Source organism: Myotis lucifugus, unplaced genomic scaffold (genome assembly GCF_000147115.1).
Source record: "Myotis lucifugus unplaced genomic scaffold, Myoluc2.0 scaffold_0, whole genome shotgun sequence".
Classification (NCBI taxonomy): Eukaryota; Metazoa; Chordata; class Mammalia; order Chiroptera; family Vespertilionidae; genus Myotis; species Myotis lucifugus.
The window spans coordinates 33,665,990-33,693,120 of NW_005871048.1; the positions used below are offsets into that span (position 1 = coordinate 33,665,990).

Genomic DNA, 27,131 nt, shown 5'->3' on the forward strand with positions numbered 1-27,131 from the left:
ACACATCATTTGAAACAGTTGCCATTCATATAAAGATTCCAAATAAGGAATAAATCATTCCTTATTTATGTTTCATGTCTCTTTTTATTCACTATTAATCCTGTAATTTGAACTAAAGTAATCCTTATAAATATCACCTTCCTAAATTTTGATTAATATTAATTGATTCTGATTCTCATTACCCAATTATTCCTTATCATTTATAAGTTTGCTGGTGCAACCAAATACTAGTGACCTAAAAGTGTTAATGTATTACTATAATGTACAAAAGTGACCAATAATTTGGTTTAATTATAATAAGTAAAGGTAATTAATTAATGACATTTATTTTAAATATATGCTAGTCTATGTTACACATTAACAAATCTTTAACACTAAATGCTCTAAAGAGAGCTTGGTGTTTTTATAGTACATTATGCACACACCTTCCTTGAACATCATTCCAATCTCTCAGAAGCCTTTCATTTTCTTTCTGCAGGTGCTCATTTTTGGCTTGGTTTTCTGCAATGGTGTCCAGGCAGTCACAAATAAGTTTTCTAATGACCTCAGCTGGGCTTGTGACTTTCTCTAACTTGAAGGAACCAAGTCTGAACTAGGATGAAAGGAAAATATGATTAGCTTTGGAAGAATATAAAAATTGAGCAGCCCAGTTTTAAATACACATAATTTTTTTCTGAAGAGAAAAAGTTTGATTCAAATACAGCACATTTACCAGATATAGAATGAACGAAAACCTGGGCAACTTCCTTCTTTCTTATTAAAGTTTATCACATAAAGCAACACAAAACCTAAGAATAATTTTTGTAAGTTATAATTCACTCTCCCATCTCCTAGCAGAAAACAACATAAATGCCATGTGAGGATATTATCATGATTGCTACAACCTTATTTAAATCATTCTGCTGAGATTAAGATAAGAAATTACACATGAGAATTCTTAATGCTAATTTCTGTTAATATTGAAGGTAAAATTGAATAATTGACATAAGCTATTTCTGAGGAAAGAGAAAAATTTTGGTAATAGCTAAAAGAAGTGTAGGGTTTTAGGAAACTGGGGACACCACACAGTATCAAAAGCAATAATTTATTACTATAAATTATAAACAATAAAGAACTTAATTCTTCTTCTAGTGGGCACTTTAAAATAAGATAGTATGATATAGTTTTAGTTACAGTTATGGAATTCTGAAGGATACAGAGGTTCTCATTTGGTAGATAAAAATACTGAAAAGCAATTAATAATAATTACAATTATCTTCACTACTAAATTATAATTATTGCAAGAACCAGTAAGATTTTAAAAATAAATATTATATAGCTGCCAGGTCTTGCTATATGTGGAAGGACCACTCAAGCACAGCACAAATATAAATTTATCTAATCATCACCAAAATGGAACTAATGTACATTTTATAGATATAAACTGGGGTTCAGAGTAGTTATCTAATAGAGTGAAGGAATCAAGTCAAGATCCTACTCTGCTATGCTGTAAGGCTGTTTCCTGACGGAAGAAGATATTCTAACTAAACAACTAGGAAGAGGAAACATGAGGTTCAGAACCTCCACAGAGAGATTCTGATGACACTGAGCGGCACAACTGAGAGAAAAACTGAGCATATTTTGGTTTGGTTTGGTTTTGTTTTGTTTTAGCCTTCTAGATTAGTAATTTATACTATAGCATTTAATAAGAACATTTCCAAATGTCTTGCTTTAAAAAGAATATTTTTATAAGTATGTTATATACATATTGAGAAATATGAAACAGTGGTTGATAATCTTGAGGGAAATCCCTATGAGTCAATTTACAAATAAAACTAAAAGTCACTAAGTAAAAATCCAATGTTTACAATCTGAAAAACATTTCAGTTTATTCCTGTAATTTAGTATCATTTGAATGTTTAACACTTGGATTGCGGGAAACGAGTTAAGTCGGCTCGCGTGAATTGCGCGTACTCCGCGGGAGCCGTCTTAACTCGGTTCATATAGATTTGCGGTGGAGTGCGGGAAACGTGTAAACTCGGGCCGATTGTAACTGCGTATTACCAAATATTTGTTTGTTTGCCGTTCACAAAGATACCTACCTGTGTATGCGAACCCATACTTCAAAAGATATAGGCATTTTAAACTAACTCTGATTTTGCGCGGGAAACCTAAATAATTGCCCGCACCATCTTATATTTTGGCGGGAAATTCACCCGACACCGTAGTGTAACTACACAGAATAACTTTTCTGGATAAATTGTGTTTACTAATTTACTTTAAATTTTCAGAAAGAAAATGTACTTAATATTAAAGAAACAGTGACAAAGGCTAAATACTGATTATTCCTACATGTTGAGAAACATTTATTTATACTAGCTTTAAATCTAAAGGGGAAAAAAGAATATTTATATTCTTTAGTATTATTATAGGCACACTTTAGAGGATTGAATAGCCAAAATTAAAATTGTGTGTGTGTGTATGCTAATGTATGCTTAATCTTTTAATTTGTTTTATCTTACCTCTTCCTGTTTTTTTAACACAAGGAGAATCAGATTAGAAAAAAATGGTCCTTTAATTCAATTAATACATCCAGTTGTATCAGGCTTATCTATGTAACTAAATTAAACAATTTGGACAATGTTTACCAAAAAAAAAAGACTTGGAAAAACCAAGAATTATCATTTATTCCATTAAAATTATTTCAGGCAATTTGTCACATCTGATTTATATATCTTAAACTTAGAATTAAATGACCAAGAGCACTTGCAATTTTCTCATATAATGAAACAAGAGTCCATTTAACAAGCTTGTAAGTTTAAATAAGAAAATTTTATCTATGTAAGGAATATATAAGTTGAAAGTAAATTTGAGTATTTACCCTGAGAAGCTTCTCTTAGTGTAAACATATATGCACACAAAATAAAGATCATCTGTAGAGTATTACTTTTCAAGTCAATACAAAGTAGAAGAAAAATTAAGCTTATTTTATTTTTAGACAACAGATTACATTATCAGTAAAATGTAAACACAAAAAAAGTGATGTTTTAATTCTCTCATCACAATTGTCAGACAGCTTTTACTAAGATGGACATTTTTAGAAAGGAAAGAGTTTTCATCACTTGAAAGTTTCAACAATGACAAATGAATAATTAATTTGTGCCACATTTTAATCCTGAATAAAGTAATTGGTAAAATACAAATACACAGATAAACACAAGTCCAGCCCCCATCCTTCTATCTTAGATAGCAAAGGAAGAAGGAACCAATTCTAAATCACTCATTACAATCAACTTCTTTCAAAACATATATACATTTCAAATGTATATATTCAAAATTCCAAAAGAGATTCTTACATCATTTCTTGGCTATTCAGTATAGAATGAACTTAAAATGTCACTGCTTCTTAACAGTACGCAACTATTTTTTGGTTTCTATTTTCTAATTATATTCCCTAATTTTTTCCTTTAACAAGTGTGAACATCTGTTATTCCAAACAATAAAAATGAACAAAAAGTATATCGAAACTCAATCCAAGAAAAGGATTTTACTTAAATATTATTTCTTTGAAAAATTCTGTTCAGTATGAGAGAGTGACTCTCCTGGACCATTTTGCTTATATACACACTAGAGGCTTGGTGCACGAAACTCGTGCACAGAGAGGGGCTCCCTCAGTCCAGCCTGCACCCACTCCAATCGAGGAACCCTCGGGAGATGTCCGACCGCTGGTTTAGGCCCAATCCCTGTGGTCGGGCCTAAACCGGAGGTCAAACACCCCTTTCACAATCTGAGACTGCTGGCTCCTAACCACTCACCTGCCTGCCAGCCTGATTGCCCCTAACCCCTCTGCCTGCCTGACTGATCGCCCTTAACTGCCTCTGCCTTCCTACCTGATTGCCCCTAACTGCCTTCCCCTGCCAGCCTGATCGAGCCCCCAACTGCTCTCCCTGCCGGCCTGATCTCACCCCTAACTTCTCTCCCCTGGTGGCCTGATTGCCCCTAATGCCTCTGCCTGCCTGATCATCCCTAACTGTCCTCCCCTGCAGGCCTGATCTTGCCCCCAACTGCCCTCCTCTGCCAGCCAATTTGGTTCTGATTGGTCAGTTTCTATGCCAGTCAGTGTCAAAAGCTCTGCCTCCTAGGCAGCCATTGGCTCTTCACAGTTGACCCAGATTTGGTTCTGATTGGTCAGTTTCTATGCCAGTCAGTGTCTCTGGGACTATCAACAGGGCCTGATCAGAAAGGCGGGGCTGATCAGCAGCCCCAGTGGAGGCCTGAAGAGAAATGGAGGCGTGGCTGTTGGCCAGGCTGGGAGAGAAAGAGAGACAAGTTCTGATCAACGGCTGCCACAGAGGCTACGGATCAGACCCTACCTCTCTCTCTGCAGGCCTCTCTCCGGGCCTGATCCGCAGCCCCCTAGCAGTCAGTGCAACCCAGCACTGACTTCCAGTCTGGTCAAGCTTTCGGTAGTTATGACCCTGGCTCTTTATTATATAGACGGGTCAGAACCGAGAAGGAAGTATCCTTCCACTTTCACGGCTGCCGTTCCAGCCTGCCCACGTCATTACAGATGCAAGGCTCCACCTGCCCATATGCACTGAATTTCGATGAGGACTTCATATCAGGCTGAATGAATTCAGAGGCAAAAAGTATTTGTGCTCTAATCTATATTCAGCCCATCCTTATCCTGCCACTCAAATGAAAAGTGGCAACGAAGGGAAGTATTGTTTATAAAACTAGAAAATTTGCACAAAAGCTATATTGTATGGTTGGGTCAATTTTAAATTCTTTAGCTTTTTGTTTGACAAGTAAGGCTATTAGCATTACTGTTCTTTATTTATTAGTTCTGTCATTTCAAAATAATCTACAATATAAAATCTGGGCTTCAAATGGTACACCAGAATCAGAAACCACAAATTAAAGACATTTTGGAAGCATATTTCTTCCTTAGAAGCATGGGCAAAAATACGTTTCTTTTTGTAGCCAGTTCCAAAGATCTTTTGAGGAATTCAATGTACATAGATCTATACTGAGCACCTCAATCAGTCTACAATCTAAGATTTAAGCTGTCTTTATTTTTCTATGTAAAAAAGTTGAGAACAATTAACTTTCTAAATGTAGTTAATCATGGTAGGTTACACTAGACAAATACATAATTGCATATGCATAGTTGTAAAATTCTAGTAATATAGGAAATCAGTTATATTAGGTAATAAACAGGAGAGTAAACAGTATTACTTTGGCCTAGTTATATTAATCATCAACTGTAAGTATTTTGAATCAACCGTATTTTCACTAAGACCTTTTAATCATGAACTCTGGTTCAGTGACATGCTCAAATGTTTATTTTAGATTTAAACAAATAAAACATTACAAATGAAACTTCTAAAGCAGTAACATATCTGAGTTGACAACTGGTCACATTTATCTCCCAAGGTAGCTAGAATTGAGAAAAGAATACTGATAAGAACTAAAGAGGCAAGAGAGCTATATTGTGAGACTACTAATCTTACTTTTCCAACCATTTTCTTGTCCAACTTTCTTACAGCTCAAAAATATGCTTAAACATTTCAGACTACATAATCAAGAAGGCTCTGCAGCCCTAGCTGGTTTAGCTCAGTAGATAGAGCTTCAGCCTGCGGACTGAAGGGTCCTGGGTCGATTCCGGTCAAGGGCACATGCTCAGTTTGTGGGCTTAATCCCCAGTAGGGGGCGTGCAGCAGGCAGCCGATCAATAATCCTCTCTCATCATTGATGTTGCTCTCTCTCCCTCTCCCTTTCTCTCTGAAATCAATCAAAATATATATATTTGTTTTAAAGGAGGCTCTGCATATTTTACATCCTGTAGGTTTTTAAAATAAAAATGCAATAATCTAAAAGTAAAAAATGGGCTGAGCTCTAATTAAAGTACTTCAAATTATTAGCATTTCAAGACCATGCTAAATGCTTTAATATATTAAATATCATCTAAGAATTCTTATTTCGGTCTTCATAATTGTAAAAATTCATTGATGGGAGTCAGAGAATCCTTGAGAACAAAAATCCAACAGTCTATGTGGTTAGGGAATAATAGAAGTTACTTTTTTACTTAGAATGACTATAAATGTTCACTCCATTAGTATGTTCAAATACAGGTAATAAGTCTTTTGGCTCACAGGAAATATAGTGAAATCTATATTTATCTAATTAGGAGTTTTAATTAACAATGAAAAATTATACTATATATAAATTCAGAATCAACTAGAAGGCTTTCTTATAGTAACTGGTCAAATTAAAAGACATCATGTTGACATTAAAAACATTTTGAATAAAATTTTTTATAAAAACTTGTATTAACTATAACTCTATTGTCCTTAAAATCAGTTATCATCCTATATAATAAAAGGTTAATGTGCAAATCGACCAAACGGTGGAACGACTGGTCACTATGACATGCACTGACCACCAGGGGGCAGACACTCAATGCAGGAGCTGCCCCTTGCTGGTCAGTGCGCTCCCACAGGGGGAGCACAGCTCAGCCATAAGCCCTGAGCTGGGCTCACAGCTGGCAAGTGCAGTGGCGGTGGCAGGAACCTCTCCTGCCTCTGCGGCAGAGCAAAGGATGTCTGACTAATGCAGCCGTGGGCAAACTACGGCCTGCGGGCCGGATCCGGCCCGTTTGAAATGAATAAAACTAAAAAAAAAAAAAAAACAAACAAAAAAAAACGTACCCTTTTATGTAATGATGTTTACTTTTAATTTATATTAGTTCACACAAACACTCCATCCATGCTTTTGTTCTGGCCCTCCGGTCCAGTTTAAGAACCCATTGTGGCCCTCGAGTCAAAAAGTTTGCCCACCCCTGGACTAATGGCTTAGGCCTGGCGGGGGGAGCGGGCCTAAGCCATCAGTCAGGCATTCCCCGAGGGCTCCTGGATGGCATAGGCCAGGCTGAGGGACCCCCCCTCCAGTGCACGAATTTTCGTGCACTGGGCCTCTAGTAAACTAATAAACTCAACACTAGTGATCCTTTAAGTCATAGAAATACAAAGTATCTTTAAATCCTCAATTTAAATAAAATGAGAAAATATGAAATCAAGACAAAAAATGCTCACTTATTTTATAGTTTATGAATTTATTTTTAAAGTTTTTAAAAGCTTAATATTTATATTTTTAAACTACAGATTAAAAATTATTCTGCCATATATTGTCATTCAAAAGTATTTACTAAGAATTCAATAATCTTTACTTATAATTTTATAATTTACTGGTAATGGCAGATCTCTAGGAAACAAATTTCTATCCAAAATATTTACACACAAAAACTGGTAATATTTACTTTGATTCATTTCCTTAGTTACTTAGAGACAAGATAAAAACAAATTATTGTTCTAAAAACATTTAAAATTTTTAATGTGTTTTTTAGGTGAATACTTACATAATAGAAAAACTATTTATAAGCTATAAAATTTAGCATCTAATTTTGATGAGATTAAGAAGAATTGGAAAGTACAATGAATGCTAATTATGCATTTAATTGAATTTTCTTGCAAAGAAAAAAGTAATTAAATGTTAACAATAAGGTAGTTTCAGTTCAGGTACTAATAGCAAAGTAAGCTGCGTTAGACTAACCCTGCTGGAGATAATAATTATAAACACTGAACCAGGAAAAAAAACACACACAAAAACCTAAAAACAAAAATCTATTCAAGGAACTGGAAAATGACTGAGAAAAGGCAGCAATTGGAGAGTCCTCAAAAGAGGATGAGACCCATATTTATGTGACTGTTTCTCACAGGGCACTCCTCACTCCTAGAGCTCATGTGCAACAAGTAGAAACCACACTTGCTGACGTGAAAGGTGTCCAAGGATGGAATTCTGGGCTATATGCACACACTAAATAAATAGTTTGAAACTAGGAGAAAAAAATCAGAGGATCAGTACAGTATAGGATCAGTTACAATCCCCAGAATAGAATTAGACAAAAAAGAAAACAAAATGGAAAAAGAATTTTAAAAGTATTAGAAGAAATGCATGAACTAAAAGATTTAAATTGACTGATAGAAAGGGTCTACTATAAGGTCCAGCACACTGGATTAAAAGAAGACTCATATCAAGACATACCATCATTAAATTTTAGGAAATTTCGGACAAGAGAATCCTAAAAGATTCCAGAGCAATAAAATAGGTTACATATGAATGATTAGGAATCAGAATGGCACTGGATTTCTATAGCTATTCTAGATATCAGAAGTCAGTTAATTAACGTATTCAAAATAATGAAGACATATTCAGAGAGTATGTTCCACCAATGTGATGAAATAAACCAAATTATAACATAACATTCTTCTAATAATAAGTAATATTTAATGAGTACTTACTATGTTTTAGGAATTATGTCAGTTAATACAGACGTGTAAATAAATTCAGATTTTGAGCTCTGTATCTAAGACTAAAATAGTATAAGGAGCCCTGGTCAGTGTGGCTTAGTTGCTTGGACATCTTCCCATGCACCGAGAGGTCACTGGTCAGGGCACATGACAGCTTGCGGGACCAATCCCAAGTGGGGGGTATGCAGGAAACAGCCAATCTCTCTCTCTCTCTCTCTCTCTCTCTCTCTCTCTCTCTCTCTCTCAATATATAAAAAAATTTTAATTGTATAAGGAACATGTGAAATGTAGTCAAAAAATTTCTGTAGAATCCTACATGAAAACTTCAAATTCAATTAAATATCCTTTCTTTAGTTTTGTATGTTGAAACTTCTATGTTATAGAAAGATGAATCAGGTAGAACATATGCTTCACATAAATGCAAGAGTAATAGTATTTTATAAGACCTACAATGTTAATAGATTAATTTCAGAAAAATCAATGCAAGCTATAATACCACAACCATATATTTTTAACATTTAAAAGCTCGAAGTGTGAATTTAGCCAGAATAAAAGAGTAAAATATTTGGGGACTAAAATTACTGTTTTTAATGAAATAATGTCATTAATACATAAAATACCAAGTGTTTTGTGGTAACTATGTAAATAAGTCCTGTTACATAGACTAGCACCTTGCTGTTAGCAAATATTAAAACCAGAAGCTCAGTGTAGTCAAAAAAAAAATCAATTGTTTTGGCATATTATAGCTTCACTTCTGCAAACTTTCTTATTGAAGCAATCAAATGAGAACTCTTACCCATTGCCAAGAAATGTCCAAATGGTATAGCAGTTATTGTATTTTGACAATGCAGTAATCGCAGTTCATTTGAAGGGGTACTAAAGGATGAATCCCTAAAACTAAAGTGAAGGAATAGTGGTAGCATTTTGAAAATACAGAATACATTGAGAAACACAGTTATATAAAAAGTTATATTCACAGAGAAACAATGTCAGATGCAAAATGAATATTTAATAATATTTTTAAAGGATAATTTATTTTTGTATGACTCAAAAGGTCAGAGCAAGGATGTATGTTCAATTACCAGAAATGCTTTGGCACTTACTGTCATTGTTACAATATATGAAGAGAGATTCACATCCTCTGGTGTACATGCATATATAATCCTCTCCTTTCATGTGTGGGTAAAACTTGTGAATTTAATGAGATACTCATGTGATTAGGTTGGGGTACATGGCACATCAGACTTTAAAAAGAAAAGATTATTTTGGCTGGGCCTGATCATATCAAGTGAGCCCTTAAAATGGACCTTCGTGAAGAACAGAAATTCAACTTGAAGGAAATTCTCTGCTGCTGGATTTGAAAGTGGAGGATGCCAGGAAATGTCCACTAGGAGCTGAGAACCACCCGTGGCTAACAGCCAGGGGGAATGAATGCTGCCAACAAACATGTGAGCTGGGAAGAAGAATCTGAGCTCCAGATGAGAATGCAGTCCTGCTGACACTTTGATTTCAGCCTCATAAGATCCTGAGCAGAGAACCCAGTTATGACATGGCTAGACTTCTGACCTATAGAAACTGTGAGATAATGGTTGGTGCTTTAAGCTGCTAAGTTTGTAATAATTTGTTGTGCAAAGACAGAAAACTATACAGTTGGTAATTAGGAAGTAAAGTTTTTTTTTTAATTAAACAATGGGGATTGCTTCAAGATAAGGCTGGTGGAACTGGCATATGAGAGCCAAGCAGAAATTACTTTCTAGCAACTTTGGTCTCATGAAGTTTACCCAAATGTCATATCAGGCACAAAGTGGTACACTAGAAAGAAAAATAACTTCCTGTGTTATATAAAATTTTAAGTTATGTACCAAAGGAGTTGGGCAGGTCTTCAGAAAGCACTTCCATGAAATCTACAGAAGAAAGCAGATGGATACAGCAAACTCACAAGATACAAGGTCACTATTTCACTGGTAGTTAACAAACATGAAAAATGCTATCAGGTAATTCCTGAGAATTTAACATCTTCAGAAGGTTCTAGCCATCATAATTACTGTACAAAATTATAACTTCAAGTTTCTCCACTGAAGAGAATAAATGACTTTCTATTAAACTCTAAAAAAAAAAGTTTGCATGGCAAAAAATTAACATATATATAATTGCTTCAAAATGCATTTCAATAATTATGGCAGAAATAAAACTTATGAAAGAATAATAGTATTAATACAGTCCTGTTGGCATTTAATGACTTAGTCTTTTGAAATCCTTCTGTTTACTGTCTGGTTTCCACAGTAATAAACACAGCCTGTTTATTTTAAATATTCCATTCTAAAATGAGGAGATTTTTTTTTCCTCAAATTCATACTGCACACTAACCAACATCCCAAGCCAAAAGAACACAGGAGACCAAATGTGTAAAAGACAAGTAAATCCAATAAGAACATGATCCAGTCTTTAGATTTAGAGAAGAAAAATGTCAAACTCCAGCTGTTCTAACTGGAGAGCCCAGATTGGCCTAGTCCTTGTCTCTTGAGGGAGACAAGCAGCCTATGACCTAATGTGTCTCCTTTGTTCATTTTTGTCAGTAAGCACAGCACTTGCTTTGTGTTTCATCTTTCTCTTGTTAACTTGCAACTCTCCTAAAGAGTGCAACAAAGATCTCTTCAGATCAAAAGTAAAAGTCTATTCCCAATCAAGGAATATTAAAAAAATCAATCTCTGCAAAAATAGGACCTAAAATTTAGAACTGTCCTCAGATGAATAGTTTCAAGAAGGTATTCTTTGCTGTCCAATCAGCATTCCCTTTAAATAAATTAAAGTGTGTGTGTGTGTGTGTATATATATATATATACAAATATATATATATATATATATATAATTTTAAAAAGGAAATGAACTATGAAAAATTGACCATTTTTCAAGAAATTATAAAATAAATCTGAAATATATTCATTTAAAAATTGAAGCATAAAATAGGTGGAAAATGAGAATGGGGAAAACATTAAAAACAATTTACACAAATTTCAACTCTAACTCAAGACAACCTGACACATCAAATAATCAGCCTCCATCACCAGCCCCCTTGGATTCATCCCTCTTAGCATTCTTACCAACCCCTGCTCCAAAACGGCCTGGTGCTCTCTAAGTCCACTGTATTACATTCATCCTGGATCTCCCTTCAGCATCATCCCAAGGAGTCTCTTCACAGATCACATGGTGTGAGCTGAAAGCTTGGTTCATTAGTCTTTAACATTGCTAAATACGCACTTAAAAATACACGAATTCTTTGGCTTCAAGTTCTGATTTATACAGTGTTTTGGCTGCTGTTCAACTTTAAATGTTTCATAATCTTTAAATTTCTTCTTTGGCCCATGAATTTTCTTATGTGTATGCTTTATATCTGTGAGAGAGACACTCTTTGTATATTTAAGTTATTACAGAAAACTTGAAGTAATGTTAATTCTCTGGTTGAGGAGTCCTTTGTGGCCTACTGTCTAGTATCAGGGGTGGGCAAACTTTTTGACTCGAGGGCCACAATGGGTTCTTAAACTGGACCGGAGGGCCGGAACAAAAGCATGGATGGAGTGTTTGTGTGAACTAATATAAATTCAAAGTAAACATCATTACATAAAAGGGTATGGTCTTTTTTTTTTTTTTAGTTTTATTCATTTCAAACGGGCCATAGTTTGCCCACGGCTGTACTAGACTAATACAGCTAGTGTTTTTAAGATTTCTTATATCCATATTATTAAAAAACCCACAATGTTTAGAAAAATAAAGCAAAAGGAAACAAAAATAAGAGCATAAAACTCAGCCAGAAATGAGCTATTACACAAAACACATAAAATGAAGACATATGTAGTAACTAGGACTGAAGTATCTATTATATAACTATTATTTACTCAACTATATGACATGTAATTTGTTACAAGCAAAAATACAATTGTAATCATATTTGTTAATTTGTTTCAGATGACACTGACACAAACTCACAATTATATAATTACATAATACAGTAATGATATAATTTCATAATATATACTCAAAATTAAATAGCATTATGTATGCCTGATAAACCTTTCATAATTCTGTAATCCCCTTCTCTTCCATGTTTGTGTTCTGTGCATCAAAATAGAAAAAGTATGAGTATTCCTAAATGTAAGTTGTTCAAATTATTCTTAAAAAACCCTCTTACCTTATTAAATAGTCAAAAAAGACCTATGGAAAACACTGTAAGTGTAATTTAAAAGCAATACTAGAAGTGCCAGTTTGGGTCCTCTACCCATTTTATTTAGATTGTTTGTATTTTTGTTGCTGAGTGTGTGAGTACTTCATATAATTTGTTGGGAATGTAAACTGCTACAGCCACTATGGAGGTTTATCAAAAAATTAAGAGGAGAGTTACCATATGACCCAGTTCTTGGATATCTACCTAAAAAATTTGAAAATCTATATTCATAAAGATATCTGTGTCTCTATGTTCATTTCAGCATTATTCATGGTGGGCAACACATACAAAGAACTAAAGTGTCCTTCAATAGAAGACTGGATAAAGAAGATGTGTTACATATATACAATGGAATACTACTCAGCCAAAATAAATATGAAATACTGCCATTTGTGACAATATGAGTGGATCTTAAGAACATCTAATATGCTAAGTAAAATAAGTGAGATAGAAAAAGTGGAGAACCATATGTGGGATGTAAAACTGAAAATGAATAAGCAAAACAAACAAAAACTCATAAACACAGACAACATATGGTGGTTATCAGAGGGAAGGAGGGATAGGAAGGTAGTAAAAGATAAAGGGGACCAAATATATGGTGATCGAAGATTTGATTTTGGGTGGTAAACACACAATGCAATATACATATGATGTATTATTGAATTATACACTTAAAACCTAGATAACTTTATTAAACAATGTCATCCCAATAAAATAAATAAATAAATAATAAATAAATAAATAAATAAATAAATAAATAAATGTAATACGTTGTAGAAATTACTATTACTAGCATTTAGGTCTTCTGGAGACCCAAAATCTATCTGTAAGACTCACATATACTATGTGGATCATTACATAAAAGGCTTTTTGCTTTCTATACAAAGAAAAAAATCACCTTAAAATAAGAATAAATATAGCAGTGGAGGCAAAGAAAAATATGAGTAAAAGAAAAAAATAAGGGTTTTGTAGAGGTTATGACCATAAGAACCACATAAATCATAACATACCAAACATTTCCTTAAAATGAAGTCTATTAAGTGATAAATCTCCCAGGAATGCAATGAAAGCCCATCACTTAAGTTGAGAACTAGCCCAGACAAAGCACTTGAGAAATCTCATAGGGACCAGTCTAGTATTGGCAGGGGAATTGCTTGATGAATTTCTTAAATTTTCAACTATGTTTGTCATTCAAAACACAAAAAAGATAGGTTACATTCCCTGAAGAATATATCTGTAAATAAATGATGAATGAAGACCTCATTTCAAAATGAAATTTTATGTTCTTCACAATTTGCCCTGCTAACAATTTCAAAATTAAATAATTAACAGTTCTTTTGCATTGAACATATTTCATTCACAACTGACTTGTCAGTTTTACTATCTAGTTTTATTTACTCTTCTATCTTTAAGCTTCCAATTTCCAGGAAGCATTTAACTAATGAGTAAAATTAATATGTAAAAAAGACATGAATGTTACAGTTCATATTGCCTATGTAAAGCCAGAGAGAAAAAGAGCTAAAATAGCAAAATGCTTAAGCAAAATATCCTAGAAATGCGTTTTTAAAATAATTTTGAAATACTTCATTCTTTTTTTTTCTTCAAAACAAAAATTTAATATATTTTTTATTGATTTCAGAGAGGAAGGGAGAGGAAGAGAGTGATAGAAACATCAATGGTGAGAGAGAATCATTGATTGGCTGCCTCCTGCAGGCCCCCTACTGGGAATCAAGCCCACAACTCCAGGCATGTGCCCTTGACCGGAATCAAACCCGAGACCCTTCAGTCCACTGAGCCAAATCAGCTTGGGCAAATGTATCATTCTTTTTAAAAAAAGGTTTTTCTTAAATTTTATCTTAGTACCAAAATAAATTTGACATTCAAATTATGTATATGTTTTTAAAGTATTCCATATGCTAAATTACCATTAGTTAATCATATTCTAATGTCTATTCTTACATTTATAACAGTGTTCAGTGTAGTTTTGATGTATTGGAAAAATGTCTAACTATGATTCACCCACGAACTACTTCCTCACTTAAACTTTATATCACGCTTGTTAGATTAGTCTAAGCTGAATGTTCACATGTGGGAATTAAATCCATTGAGGACAGAATTAAAGATTCAACGAACATTTTTTACTTTACATTTAACTAGTTTCCAATTTCACATCATGCAAGACCACATAAAATCAATGCTTGCAAACCCCTTTTAAGGTAAACAGTTAAGTGACATGTATGGAGCAATTAGTTTTGTACATTACTTGCCCGAATACAGGGACTGAGGGAAAGCTTCCTAAGGATGATAAAAGTAACATTTTGTTATATTATTGTAATCTTCCCTTCTTTAGAAATACATTAAAGTTATCTTCAGAGAGTCTGATGAGGACTTCCCCAATATATTTAGATGCATATCTTGAATATATGGAAATTCATACTCCTCGGATACATTGAGAATCATACCTTAAGTGTATTTCTACCAGGCAAAAATATGAAAAGCCTTTTTAGTAATTTAACTTTTTTAATACTTTATTTTTAGTGCAGTTTTAGGTTCACAGCAAAATTATGAGAAATTTCACATATACCCCCATACATGTATGGCCTCCCCCAGCAGACCGTACTGGGAGCTGCCTGCTGGCTGGGCTTGCCTGCTCCCCAGTCGCCGCGGCGACGGCCAAGCAGGCCTTGCTGGGAGCTGCCTGCAGGCTGGGCTTGCCTGCTCCCCAGTCACTGCGGCGACAGCCAAGCAGGCCAAGCTGGGAGCTGCTTGGGAGCTGCCTGTGGGCCATGCTTGCCTGCTCACAGGTCGCCGCGGCGCTGGCCAAGCAGGCTATGCAGTGCTGGGGGCTGCCTCCTCTCTGCTGTCAGTCTCCACAGAGGTGATGAGGTTAATTTGCATACTCACTCCTGACTGGCTGGTGGGCATTGTGAAGGTATGGTCAATTTGCATCTTTCTCTTTTATTAGTGTAGATTGCATTATTTATTGTATTATGTTATAATACTGAATATGCTTGTTTAAACTATATCCATCCTCTTACCCCCTTCTCAACCCCAAAGCTGAGAATTATTTTCTTTTTTTAAAAATATATTTTATTGATTTTTTTACAGAGAGGAAGGGAGAGGAATAGAGAGTTAGAAACATCAATCAGCTGCCTCCTGCACACTCCCTGCTGGGGATGTGCCTGCAACCAAGGTACATGCCCTTGACCAGAATCGAACCTGGGACCCTTCAGTCCGCAGGCTGACGCTCTATCCACTGAGCCAAACCGGTTAGGGCAAATTATTTCTTTTAAAACAATGAGTAGAGAGGTAAAGGAGAGAATTTGGACAAGGTGAGAACATCAGCAAGAGTACAGAACAGAAAAATAGTGTGTTTTTAGGGAGAAACTAGATAAATAAAAAGCCATAAGATTGGGAATAAGAAATGAAGGGGTATCAAAGCATAGGACAGGTAATGGGTGCCTTAAAGGCTGTGTTAAGAAGTTTGAGCCATATCCTATATGGAACTGAGCTTATAGGCATTTGTTACAGCACCTCACAGGAAACGAATACCTGGTTTTTATATTAGATAGAAGGAAATATATTATAGAAAAAAATACCAAATGTCTCCATAAAATTAAAAAGGTTCATTAATATATATTTTATTTTTTAAAATAAGTGTACTATTTCAAAATTAGATTTTGAACTCTATGGAAAACATACATCATAAACATGACAGTATTTTCTCCACAGGATAGCATTTTATGAGAATAGTATATACTAGTCACTGTCACAAATGAAAGAAAAGATGCGAGACCAGAATATTATTTATTATGCAGGTGGCTTTCCTCCTAGTATTCCAGGCTTACATAGTGTCAAATTATGATATAGCAGAACAAGAATTGTCACTGAACTGAATCCAGAAGAAATTATCTTTTCCTTTGCAATGAAGTTTATAATAGATCCTATCAATGAAAAGTTTTTACATGTACATTTTTTATCAGACTCTAAAGCTGATGAGTTGAAATTATACCCATGAAAACTATAGAATCTTTAGTTAATATAAATATGAAGGAAGCTATTTTAGTTTACTTGTGCCTGTATTAAAAACAATAAAAAAAATCTGTATTCAAAACCAGTTTTCCATTTTGATTGTCAATGTTCTATGTCCACTATTATTTTCAATAAACACATTTTGGCTGAAATTTACCACTAGCGAGGGTTCTAAAACTGAATGGAAGATCAGGTGTCAGTACATAATGTTACCTCAGCGTGCAGCTTGACATGGAATCAAAAGAGTTAAGTTTTATAATACAGATTCAATTCAGCAGAGATTATTCAAAACCTGACATAATTAAAATATTTTCTCTATGCATTGCATTCCTAAAGCACTTTGTCACTACAGATCTACAATTGACCCCAAGGAGTACTCCAAAGTGGAGCTGTGGTCAGCCAGTGTTGGTAGAACTACTTATAATTCCATAAGAACGGCCTACATTTATTCTTTTCTAAACCTATATACCCCAAAACATTCTAATTCACAACTAACATTTTAAGAATTTTTTTTAAAAATGAAACAATAGTTCTATATTGAAATAGCTGTTACCAAACTATAAAATATTGAAAATGTTAACTCCAGCCCTGACCAGTTTGGCTCAGTGGCTAGAGCGTCGGCCTGTGGACTGAAGAGTCCCAGGTTCGATTCCGGTCAAGGGCATGTACCTTGGTTGCGGGCACATCCCCAGTAGGGGGTGTGCAGGAGGCAGCTGATGGATGTTTCCCTCTCATGAATGTTTCTAACTCTCTATCCCTCTCTCTTCCTCTTTATCCCTCTCCCTCTCAATAAAATATATTAAAAAAAAAAGAAAATGTTAACTCCAATGCTATTAATGATAGTTCAATATTGATTTCTGATTATTCAAACTAAAAAAGGCATATCCACACTTGTTTTATATCAGGAATTTTTTTTAATTTTTAAGGGACTAAGAGATTTCCCCCTTCCTAATTTAAACTTAAGGCCTAAGAATATTTAACTGCATATGTAGGTACAATTGTCACAGGACTACAAATATATTTATTTTACATATTGTTTAAGTAAGTAAATGAAAATTAAATATAAAAGAATGTTCTGGAAAGATCCATGCTCTTTTTTAAATTAAATTTTTAATGTTGAGACAATTGTGGATTTGCATGCAATTGCAGAAATAGTACAAAGAAAGAGATCCTGTGTACACTTTACCCAGTTTCCCATATGGTGACATCTTGTAAAACTATAGTGCAACCTCACAACTAGAAATCAACACTGATACAATCTATCCATCTTAACCAGATTTCCCCCGTTTTTCCTGTATTCATTTTTGAGTGTGAGTATTAAGCACTCTGTAATTGTATTTCATATATATTGTATCCATCTCCAGACAAGAACACATTCCATTACCATAGTTCTATTACCACAAGAATACCTCGTGATTCTTTATCCTTAACCCCTGGGAACCACTAATCTGTTCTCCATCTCTATAATTTTGTCATTTCAAGAATTTTGTGATATAAATGGCATCAATTTGGGATTGGCTTTTTTCACTCCACATAGTTCCCTTGAGATTCATCCAAGCTGTATGTATAAATAGTTCATTTGCTTTTATTGGTTAGTATTCAATTTAAATGAACCACAGTTTGCTCAACCATTCACAAGTTAAAGGACATATGGGTTGTTTCTAGTTTAGGGATACTAAAAATAAAGCTGCTATAAACATTATTAAACAGTTTTTATGTGAACGTAAGTTTTCATCTGATTGCTACTTCGTTAAGTCTATGTTTAGTCTCATAAGAACCAGCCAAGTTGTTTTCAAGAGTGAGTGTGACTATTTACATTCCCACCAGCAAAACATGTGTGATATTGTTTATCCACATCCACACCAGCATTTGTCACTGTTACTATTTTTTGAGTCATTTTGATAGATGTATAGTGAGTGATATGTCATTGTGTTTTAACTTGCACTTCTTTAATAGCTGAATATTGTTTCATGTGCTTATTTGGCACATATGTATTTTCTTCAATAAAAGGTCTGTTCACGTCTTTTGCCCATTTTTCTAATCGAATTATTTGGTACTTTTACTATTGCATCTCGAGAGCTTTTTATAAATTTTGGACACTAATCCTTTGTTGGTATATGGTTTGCAAATATTTTCTCCAATGTATAGCTTGTCTTTTCATCATCTTCACAGGGTCTTTTGCAAAAAAAAGTTTTTAATTTTTTGAAATCCATTTTATCAATTTTTCGCTGTATGAATCATGCTTTTGGTGCCAAATCTAAGAACTTTTTACCTATACCTAGATCCCAAAGGTGTTTCCTTATGTTTTCCTTTCTAATAATTAGATACTCTCTTATATTTAAACCTGTAATCCATTTTTAATTTTTATAAAAGGGATGAGGTTTAGATCAAGCTTTACTTTATTGTCTGTGGATATTCCAGCACCATTTGTTGAAAGGCTATCTTTCCTCCATTGAATTTTTTTGCACTTTTATCAAAATCAGTTGGGAAAAAATACATAAGGTTGGGGAGTAGTCTCAGGTGGCTGTAGTGGTTTCCACTTCAATTCTCTTCATCATCTTCCCCAAGGAGAATCACAAGCAACTAAAAATTCTGTCACATAATTTTAGATTGGCATAAATCTTAAGCAAATTGGAGCAGAACCATATTGTTAGGCCTGTCTCTGAGGCATTCCCTGGTTCCTTGACACACAGTTGACCATTCCCTGGCAATAACTGCATCAGGACTTTTTTCTACTTTGACTATAATACTCAATTAAAGTAAAATAATTTCTTGAAAACATAAATTGAATATATTCAAGTGGGTCTATTTCAGTGGTTCTCAATTCTGTTCTATTGATCTGTGTCTATGTCTCTGCCAATACTACACTGTCTTGATTAGTGTAAATAGCAAGCTTTCATATCAAGTAAAGTGATTCCTCCCACTTTACTCTCCTTCGTCAAGATTGTTTTGGATATTCCGGTCTGTGCCTTTCCTTTTAAATAAAATTTAGAATTTGTCTACAGAAAAATTTTCTGTGATTTCATAGAAATTGCTTGGAATCTATGGGTTAATTGAGGAGAAATATAATCCTTATTAAATGAGTATTCCAATCCATGAACACAATACACCTCCCTACATGAGTACTTCATTTTCTTTTGGAGCAACAGTCAACATTTTTAAATTTTAGCTCCTACATGTTGTTTCAAAGTACTTTTTAACTGGCTTACCTTTGCTAGAGAAAATGGTTAAAGACTTTGAAACAGGCAAAAGCTATTTGTCAGTGTCTTTTCAATGGAATGCTGGATGTTCTCTAGAGAACATCCCAGGTTATCCGATTCTATGGAGGTGTACAAATAATGTCTGTCTTCTATAACTTTGTAAGTTTTTAAAAACCTAAAAGTATAATGGCTTTGTCCATAGAAATGCATTTTGTCTGACATAAATACACCAATTTCCACCCACTGAAAAGATGATTACAAACATTATATTGCCGTACAGAATATTACCCAGTTTTACACTGATTAAAGTTTACTTCAGCATTACTGATTACATATGCATACACTATTTTCCTTTGAAACAGTTTTAATATCTTACAGGTTCCCACATTAATTAATGAGTTAAATAAAATCTTATATGGATTCATTTTACATTTATAATGTTATGATTTTATCTTTTTTGAAATTATACTTTAATAGATTTCATAAAAACCAAAGTTGGTTTCATTTACTAAACTACCTCTACAGGAGTTTACTTTCCGTTAGGCTATGCAGATATGAATTTCTTGCTGTACAATTGCCAAATGGTAAAATTGGCAAAGTACTTAATGCAAGGGTCTGCAAACTTTCTCTGTTAAGGATCAAACTGTAAATATTTTAGGCTTTGAGGACCTTACAGTTGTCTGTCACAACAATTCATTCCTGCCCCATGTAGCATAAAAGCAGCCACAGACAATATGCAAACCAATGAGCGTGGCTGTGTTCCAATAAAACTTTATTTACAAAAATGAGGCAGGTAGAATTTGATCCACAAACATAGTTTGCCAACCCCTGGCCTAATGTGCTGCTGTATTAGAAAAACAAATTAAAAAAAATGTTTTTCCCAAAATAACTCCCAAATTAATAAGCAAACCACTCCCATGGATCTATCAAGGATGAAATGGCTGCCTCCTGTTTACAGCATTGCCAGTTGCTTCCATGCAATGCCTGGAGAGTTCATTACAGCTCCACCCATTTCTCACAACATGTCTAGATACTCTGACAAAGATCCATTGATGATTATTTTTCCTCCTGACACTGATAGAATTAGAAGAGTGATTAATCTTCTGAGTAAAGCGTTTATGATATTTTCAAGCCTACTGTTTTGTACCTGAGAAACTACTACTTGTCTAATAGCAAAACGTGCTGCTATTAGAAATTTGACTGCCCATGAAAGTATTCAAAGTTTAGTGTGCAAATGAAAACTGGGAGTTTCAAGAACTATCCCAGAGAACATGACAACGCTGATATAAACATTTCTCTATTTTTTCCAAAATACCACATTTTAATTGAGCCAAACATTGATCAATGATCTCATGCATTTATGCTAAGAACTATGTATACATGGCCCATGACCTCACATAAAGTAAAGCACAGCATTTAAGAGAGGTGGGTTAAATGATGGCAATACCTATGTCAACAAAGAGGGTGCTAAGGAAATGTATGGCTTGAGAAACCAAGAGGCATGTGTTGATAACGGAACTAAGTCTCAAAGTACTAGGAGTTGGTCAGGATAAGGATAGTGAGAGAACTAGTAGCCAAGCAAAGGTAATTTCTTGGTGAAAGTAGACAAGGATAGTAGGAGCAAAACAGATCATAAAGGACCTCATATGCTATGCTAAAAAGTTTAATTTTTATCAGAAAGCTTCTGAGAATTATTAAAATATAATTTTAATAAGTCTTTATAAATTACATGCATTTTAAATAAGCAATGTAATTCTAACTGCTTTCAAAATTGTTGTTACACTCATGGTGAGATAGTAAAGGAAAACAGAAATATAGCTGATGGCAACTTTTGCTAGGCCAATTTACATACTATCAGAAAAATATTACTGTTCCCATGACAAGTAGGCTGAGGCAGAGAAGTTTAACAAAATGCCCTAGGCCACACATGGAGTGAAAGGGCTGGATTTGAACCAGGAGTCATCTATCACCAAAGCCCAGGCTTTTCTCCTTACATATTGGCAACATTTTATAAACCCTTACCTTAGGCCATCACCACAAGCAGTAAGTGAAGTTACATCACATACATACTTAACATAGGCAATATAAATTCTATAGGCTTATAAAAAATGTACAAACAAATATTCTTGGTACAGCATAGCACCTAAATTAAGGGTGACTTTTCTTTTTACCTGGTGGTCAGTGAAACGAGCAGCAATGTCTTCTATCACTACAGGAAAAACTGCTTATACTGAACATATTGGAAGACAGTGCCATGCATATTATACTTATTGGCAATTTAAAGAACTTCCAAGGATAATTTTGACTACTTTCAACCTTTACCTTAGGCAATGACTTTAACATTTAGCCATCCACTATAATTGTAAAATAATCCACCATGATTTACACTAATTCATTTTCACTGAGGGCCATAGGCAAATAAAACACTTAAAAAGTGCGATATACTTATGTTTATATAAGAATGGTTATGTAGGAATTTTGTTTTTATTTTAAGTTAATCTTTTTTTTAAACTTGCTATATTGAAAAACACACAAGCTCAATTTATAATAAGACACATACTTCAATATAAAAAAAATCCTCTTCACCAGCAGACTATGAATTATACAAATACAGAATTCTTGAATAATTATGTTTATCTTTATCATGGAAGCAAAAATTCTAGCCACAATAAATCCTAGAAATATTCTGCACTAATTTACAGCTGTGTGACAGACTACAGAATAAATTTTCAAAAAGTTAGGATATATTTTTGGAATAAATTTCATAGCACACAAGTCCAACTATCTTTCTCATTGTTCATATACCATCAATGCGAGAACATGTGTGTGTGTGTGTGTGTGTGTGTGTGTGTGTGTGTGTGTGTTTATGTTGAACCCTCAGAAAGTGGTGAATGCTCACATAAGTCTTCAATGCACCCATATTTTCTGTAACAATAAAACTTCATCTTTGAACAGTCTTTTTTACCCTTAGTTGAACAGTTAAAGTACCTGGGAAACACTTTGAACTCCAAGTGACCTCTGCTATCCAAACATTATATATTAGACCACACAGTTATATTATCACTCAAACCTTGATCTACCAAATTCTGCTAAGGAAGCTTTTAACACCAAGAGGCTTCCTTTGCAAGGTAAAACACTTAACTCCATTATGACAGAATGCTATGAACATGCATTATTCAAGGATACTCAATAAAATTGATATCAGAGTGATAGCTGTTTTTTTAATATTCTCAGAAATTTCACTGTAGTGGCAAAACATGGAGACAGATAATACAAATATTTTATTTAAAAAAATAATAGCTTTATACAGAAAGTTAGATCGTACTTAAAATAAGATGTCTGCCATACTAAAATTAAAGAAAATATTATAATTTAGCTACCATTTAAGATTCAATTTAATTATCAGATTTTAAGTTTATATCAAAAATGGTTCTTCCTGATTTTATTATTTTTATTTTTTATTATTTTTATTTATTACTTTTTAGCAGCTCATACACTTGGAAAGATTCATGTCCTTCTAACTTACGTAACTTAGATCAAGCACTAAGTCACAGATCAGCAGTGCTGTTTGTTTAGGTGGCAGCAGCTTAGGTAGCCAAGCCGCAGGAAGGACTCACTGCACTCTCCGTGGGTGGCGCGTTTTAGCCCTGCAGCTGGGTTAGCGCAGTATACCAAACAAGCTGTTACTTTAATAGAAATAAACACCTTCTGTGCTCATTACTCAAACCCTAAAAAAGTGAACCCTTATGGAACACTTACAACCAGCCAGATAGCAGCTTAGTGAGTTAGCATATCAGTGCATTTATAAATCAGTTCTTACAACACCATCTCTTCTGATGAAATATTACCTTGGTTGGGAGTGACTATTTCAAAATACCGAGTCACCCAGAAATGCAGCTTCTTTGATCACTGCTTCAAAAGAATAAATGGAGAGCAATAATTATAATTAAGAATGTTAGAAATATTTGGAGTTTGTTGTTTTGAATGAATTATTCATTTTGCTTTAAGGATGCCTTTAATCATTATGCTACTATTAAAGTATAACATGCAACAAAGTCTAACATGTAATGACATATTCATTATATATACTTCCTATATCTCAACAATAAAAATACTGTGGACTAGTAGTAAGATAATGCACCATACTTCAACATAGTTTAGTCATTTAAAGAATGCAAGCTATACATGACTAACTAAAAAGAAAAAAGAGCCCAATGTAAACTCCGTGAACAGCAGAACACAATGTAAAACATTTATATTGTTGGTCTTCTTCCACAATTCCTGGCTCACAGCTTCCCAAACCACTGGGATTTATAAGTGTTGAGAGTGATAAAGATGTCACTTGTTAATTTAGGTGACTTTCAGACCTGATCCAAGGGTTGAGACAGGTTGCCAGAACCAACCACATGATTAGAGGTTTCTGAACTTTCAACCCAGATCTCCAAGGAGGACAAAAGGACATAAAGTTGAGTTTAATTGCCAATGGCCATGACTGAGTCCAGTGATTTTCAACCTTTTCCATATCATGGCACACATAAAGTAATTACTAAAATTCTACAGCACACCCAAAAAATATATTTTTTGCCAATGTGACCAAAAAAAGGTAAAATTTTGATCATTCACACGGGACAGCTATTGTTGTGTTGGCTGTTGTCATTTTTTTTTATATGACAATCTATGAGAAAATAGGTCAGTGACCCTGACTAAACAGTCAGGTATTGCATGTTTTAAAAGTTCTTGCAGCACAACAGTGTACTGTGGCCCACTGGTTGAAAATCACTGACTTAGTCAATCATGACGATGTAACCAAGCCTCCATATAAAACCCAGGAGGACCGCTCATTGGTCCTTTTTCCAGAAAGCTTCTACATTCAGGAACCAAAACACTCCCATGGGACACCTTTCTGGGCCCCAGGCTCCACAGAGGACAAAAGTTCCTTTGTCCAAGACCTCCTCCTATGTATCTCTTCATCTAGTTGTTGATTTGAATCCCTTAATAATTAACCTGTAAGTAACGTTTCTCAGAGTTCTGTAAGCCATTCTAACATATTAATCAAACCCAGAGAGTGGGTTGTAGAAACCTCTGAGTTATAGCCAGTTGGTCACAAGTGCAGGTAACAGCCTGAACTTCCCATTTGCATTATGAGTTGGAGCGATGGTTAGCACCTCCAATCTATAGCCAGTTGGTTAGAAGAGCAGATAAGAGCCTGGACTCGTGGCTGGCGCCTGAAGTGTGTGTGTGTTAGGGGAGTCTTGTAGTTACTGAATGCTTAACCTATGGAATCTGATGCTATCTCTGGGTAGACAGTGTCAGAAGAGAGTTGAATCCTAAGACACTTTGCTGGGTCAGAGAATTGTCTGTGTGTGGACAATCCCCACCACCAACCTTCATGCTGGAATTCAGTCCAGGAACTTCATTTAATCGGTGGGATTAGCCAGAACAAACCTGGCTCACAGAAACATGTGGTTTGGGAAGAGAAATAATGAAACATCAAGAAATGAGGAATCTTTGATTCCTGGGTGGCCACATGATCACCCATGGTATGGAGTAGCCGCTATGATACAATTAATTACTACTAAAGGTAAAAGTTACCAATAGAATTTCGAGAGGATGCAACTCCTGGGGAGTTGGTTCATTTGATACATAAGAAAATGAAAACTAATAAGAAAAATGTTAAATATATAATTCCCTGGTTATTATTATCTGTAATAGCCAAAATGAAAGTAAAAGAAAGTACTGGGTCTTAATGTTAGACCAAGCTTAGATTTGGGTCAGGGAACCCCATTCACCATGTAGAAAGAAGACTCTCACATTTCAAGATGCATAAAAAGAACCATTAGTGAACTGATGGAAACCTCTGCTAGATACAGAAAGCAATAGGAAATGAAAATATAAATATACTAGAGGCCCGGTGCACAAAACTCATGCACTGGGGGGGGGGGGGTCCCAAAGCACTACTCGTGCCCTCTCGCAGTCTGAGAGCCCTTGGGGGATGTCCAACTGACGGCTTAGGACCCCTCCCCACAGAGAGCAGGTCTAAGCTGTCAGTCGGACATCCTTAGCGCTGCCATGGAGGTGGGAGAGGCTCCTGCCATCGCCACTGCGCTCACCAGCCATGAACCTGGCTTCTGGCTGAGCGGCACTCCTCCTGTAGGAGCACACTGACCACCAGGGAGCAGCTCCTGCATTGAGCGTCTTCCCCCTGGTGGTCAGTGTGCGTCATAATGACCGGTTGTTCAGCCATTCGGTCGATTTGCATATTAGCCTTTTTATGATATACTAGAGGCCCGGTGCATGAAACTCATGCACTCGGGGTAGGGGGGTCCCTAAGCACGACCTGTGCCCTCTCGCAGTCCGGGAGCCCTTGGGGGATGTCCGACTGACGGCTTAGGCCCCTTCCCCACAGGGAGAAGGTCTAAGCCATCAGTCAGACATCCTTAGTGCTGCCGCAGAGGTGGGAGAGACTCCCACCACCGCTGCGCTCGCCAGCCGTGAGCCCAGCTTCTGGCTGAGCGGTGCTCCCCTTGTGAGAGTGAACTGACCACGAGGGGGCAGCTCCTGTGTTGAGCAGGATCAGGCTGAAACCAGCTCTCCAACATCCCCTGAGGGGTCCCAGATTGCGAGAGGGTGCAGGCCAGGCTGAGGGACCCTACCGGTGCACAATCAAGGCTGGGGAGGGCCAGGGAGGTTAGCCAGTCAGGGAGGAACCATGGGAGGGCTCCAGAGCGTGTCCAGCCCGTCTTGCTCATTCCTGATTGGCTAGACCCCAGCAGCAAGCTAACCTACCAGTCAGAGAATCTGCCCCCTGGTGGTTAGTGCACATCATAGAGACTGGTCGACCGGTCGTCTGCCCCCTTGTGGTCAGTGCACGTCATAGTGACTGGTCGACAGATCGACTGCCCCTGGTGGTCAGTGCACATCATAGCGAGCGGTTGAGCGGCTTTAGCATATTACGCTTTGATTAGTTGAATGGACGACCAGACACTTAGCATAATAGGCTTTTATTATATAGGATGATATGGTTATCATATATATATATATATATATATTTATATATGTGCCTAATATGCAAAGTGTCCCCTCGGGAGTTCAACCGGGAGACTGGGAGACTGGGGGGCAGCGCAGAACGCAAGTGAAGGCGCTGGCCGGCAGCCAGCAGCCAGGGATGGGAGGCTCCGGCTAGCAGCCGGAAGGCCCCGATCAGCCCTGATCACCGGCCAGGCCTAGGGATCCTAACCGTGCACAGATTTCATGCACCAGGCCTCTAGTATAAACATATAAATGATGTGATCTGATAATTGAATACAAAATACACTGTATATTGTGTTTCAA

General features: G+C 35.7%; 1 protein-coding gene across 2 annotated transcripts in view; it reads right to left on the reverse strand.

The window, feature by feature from the left end:
- XRCC4 (X-ray repair cross complementing 4) overlaps nt 1-27,131 on the reverse strand; it is a 181,749-nt gene that overhangs the window by 103,819 nt on the left and 50,799 nt on the right. For both annotated transcript variants that reach the window (XM_006081241.3, XM_023750178.1), the window contains one exon: nt 426-592. In XM_006081241.3, the coding sequence (XP_006081303.1) occupies nt 426-592 (167 nt within the window). The remainder of the gene's footprint in view (nt 1-425; nt 593-27,131) is intronic.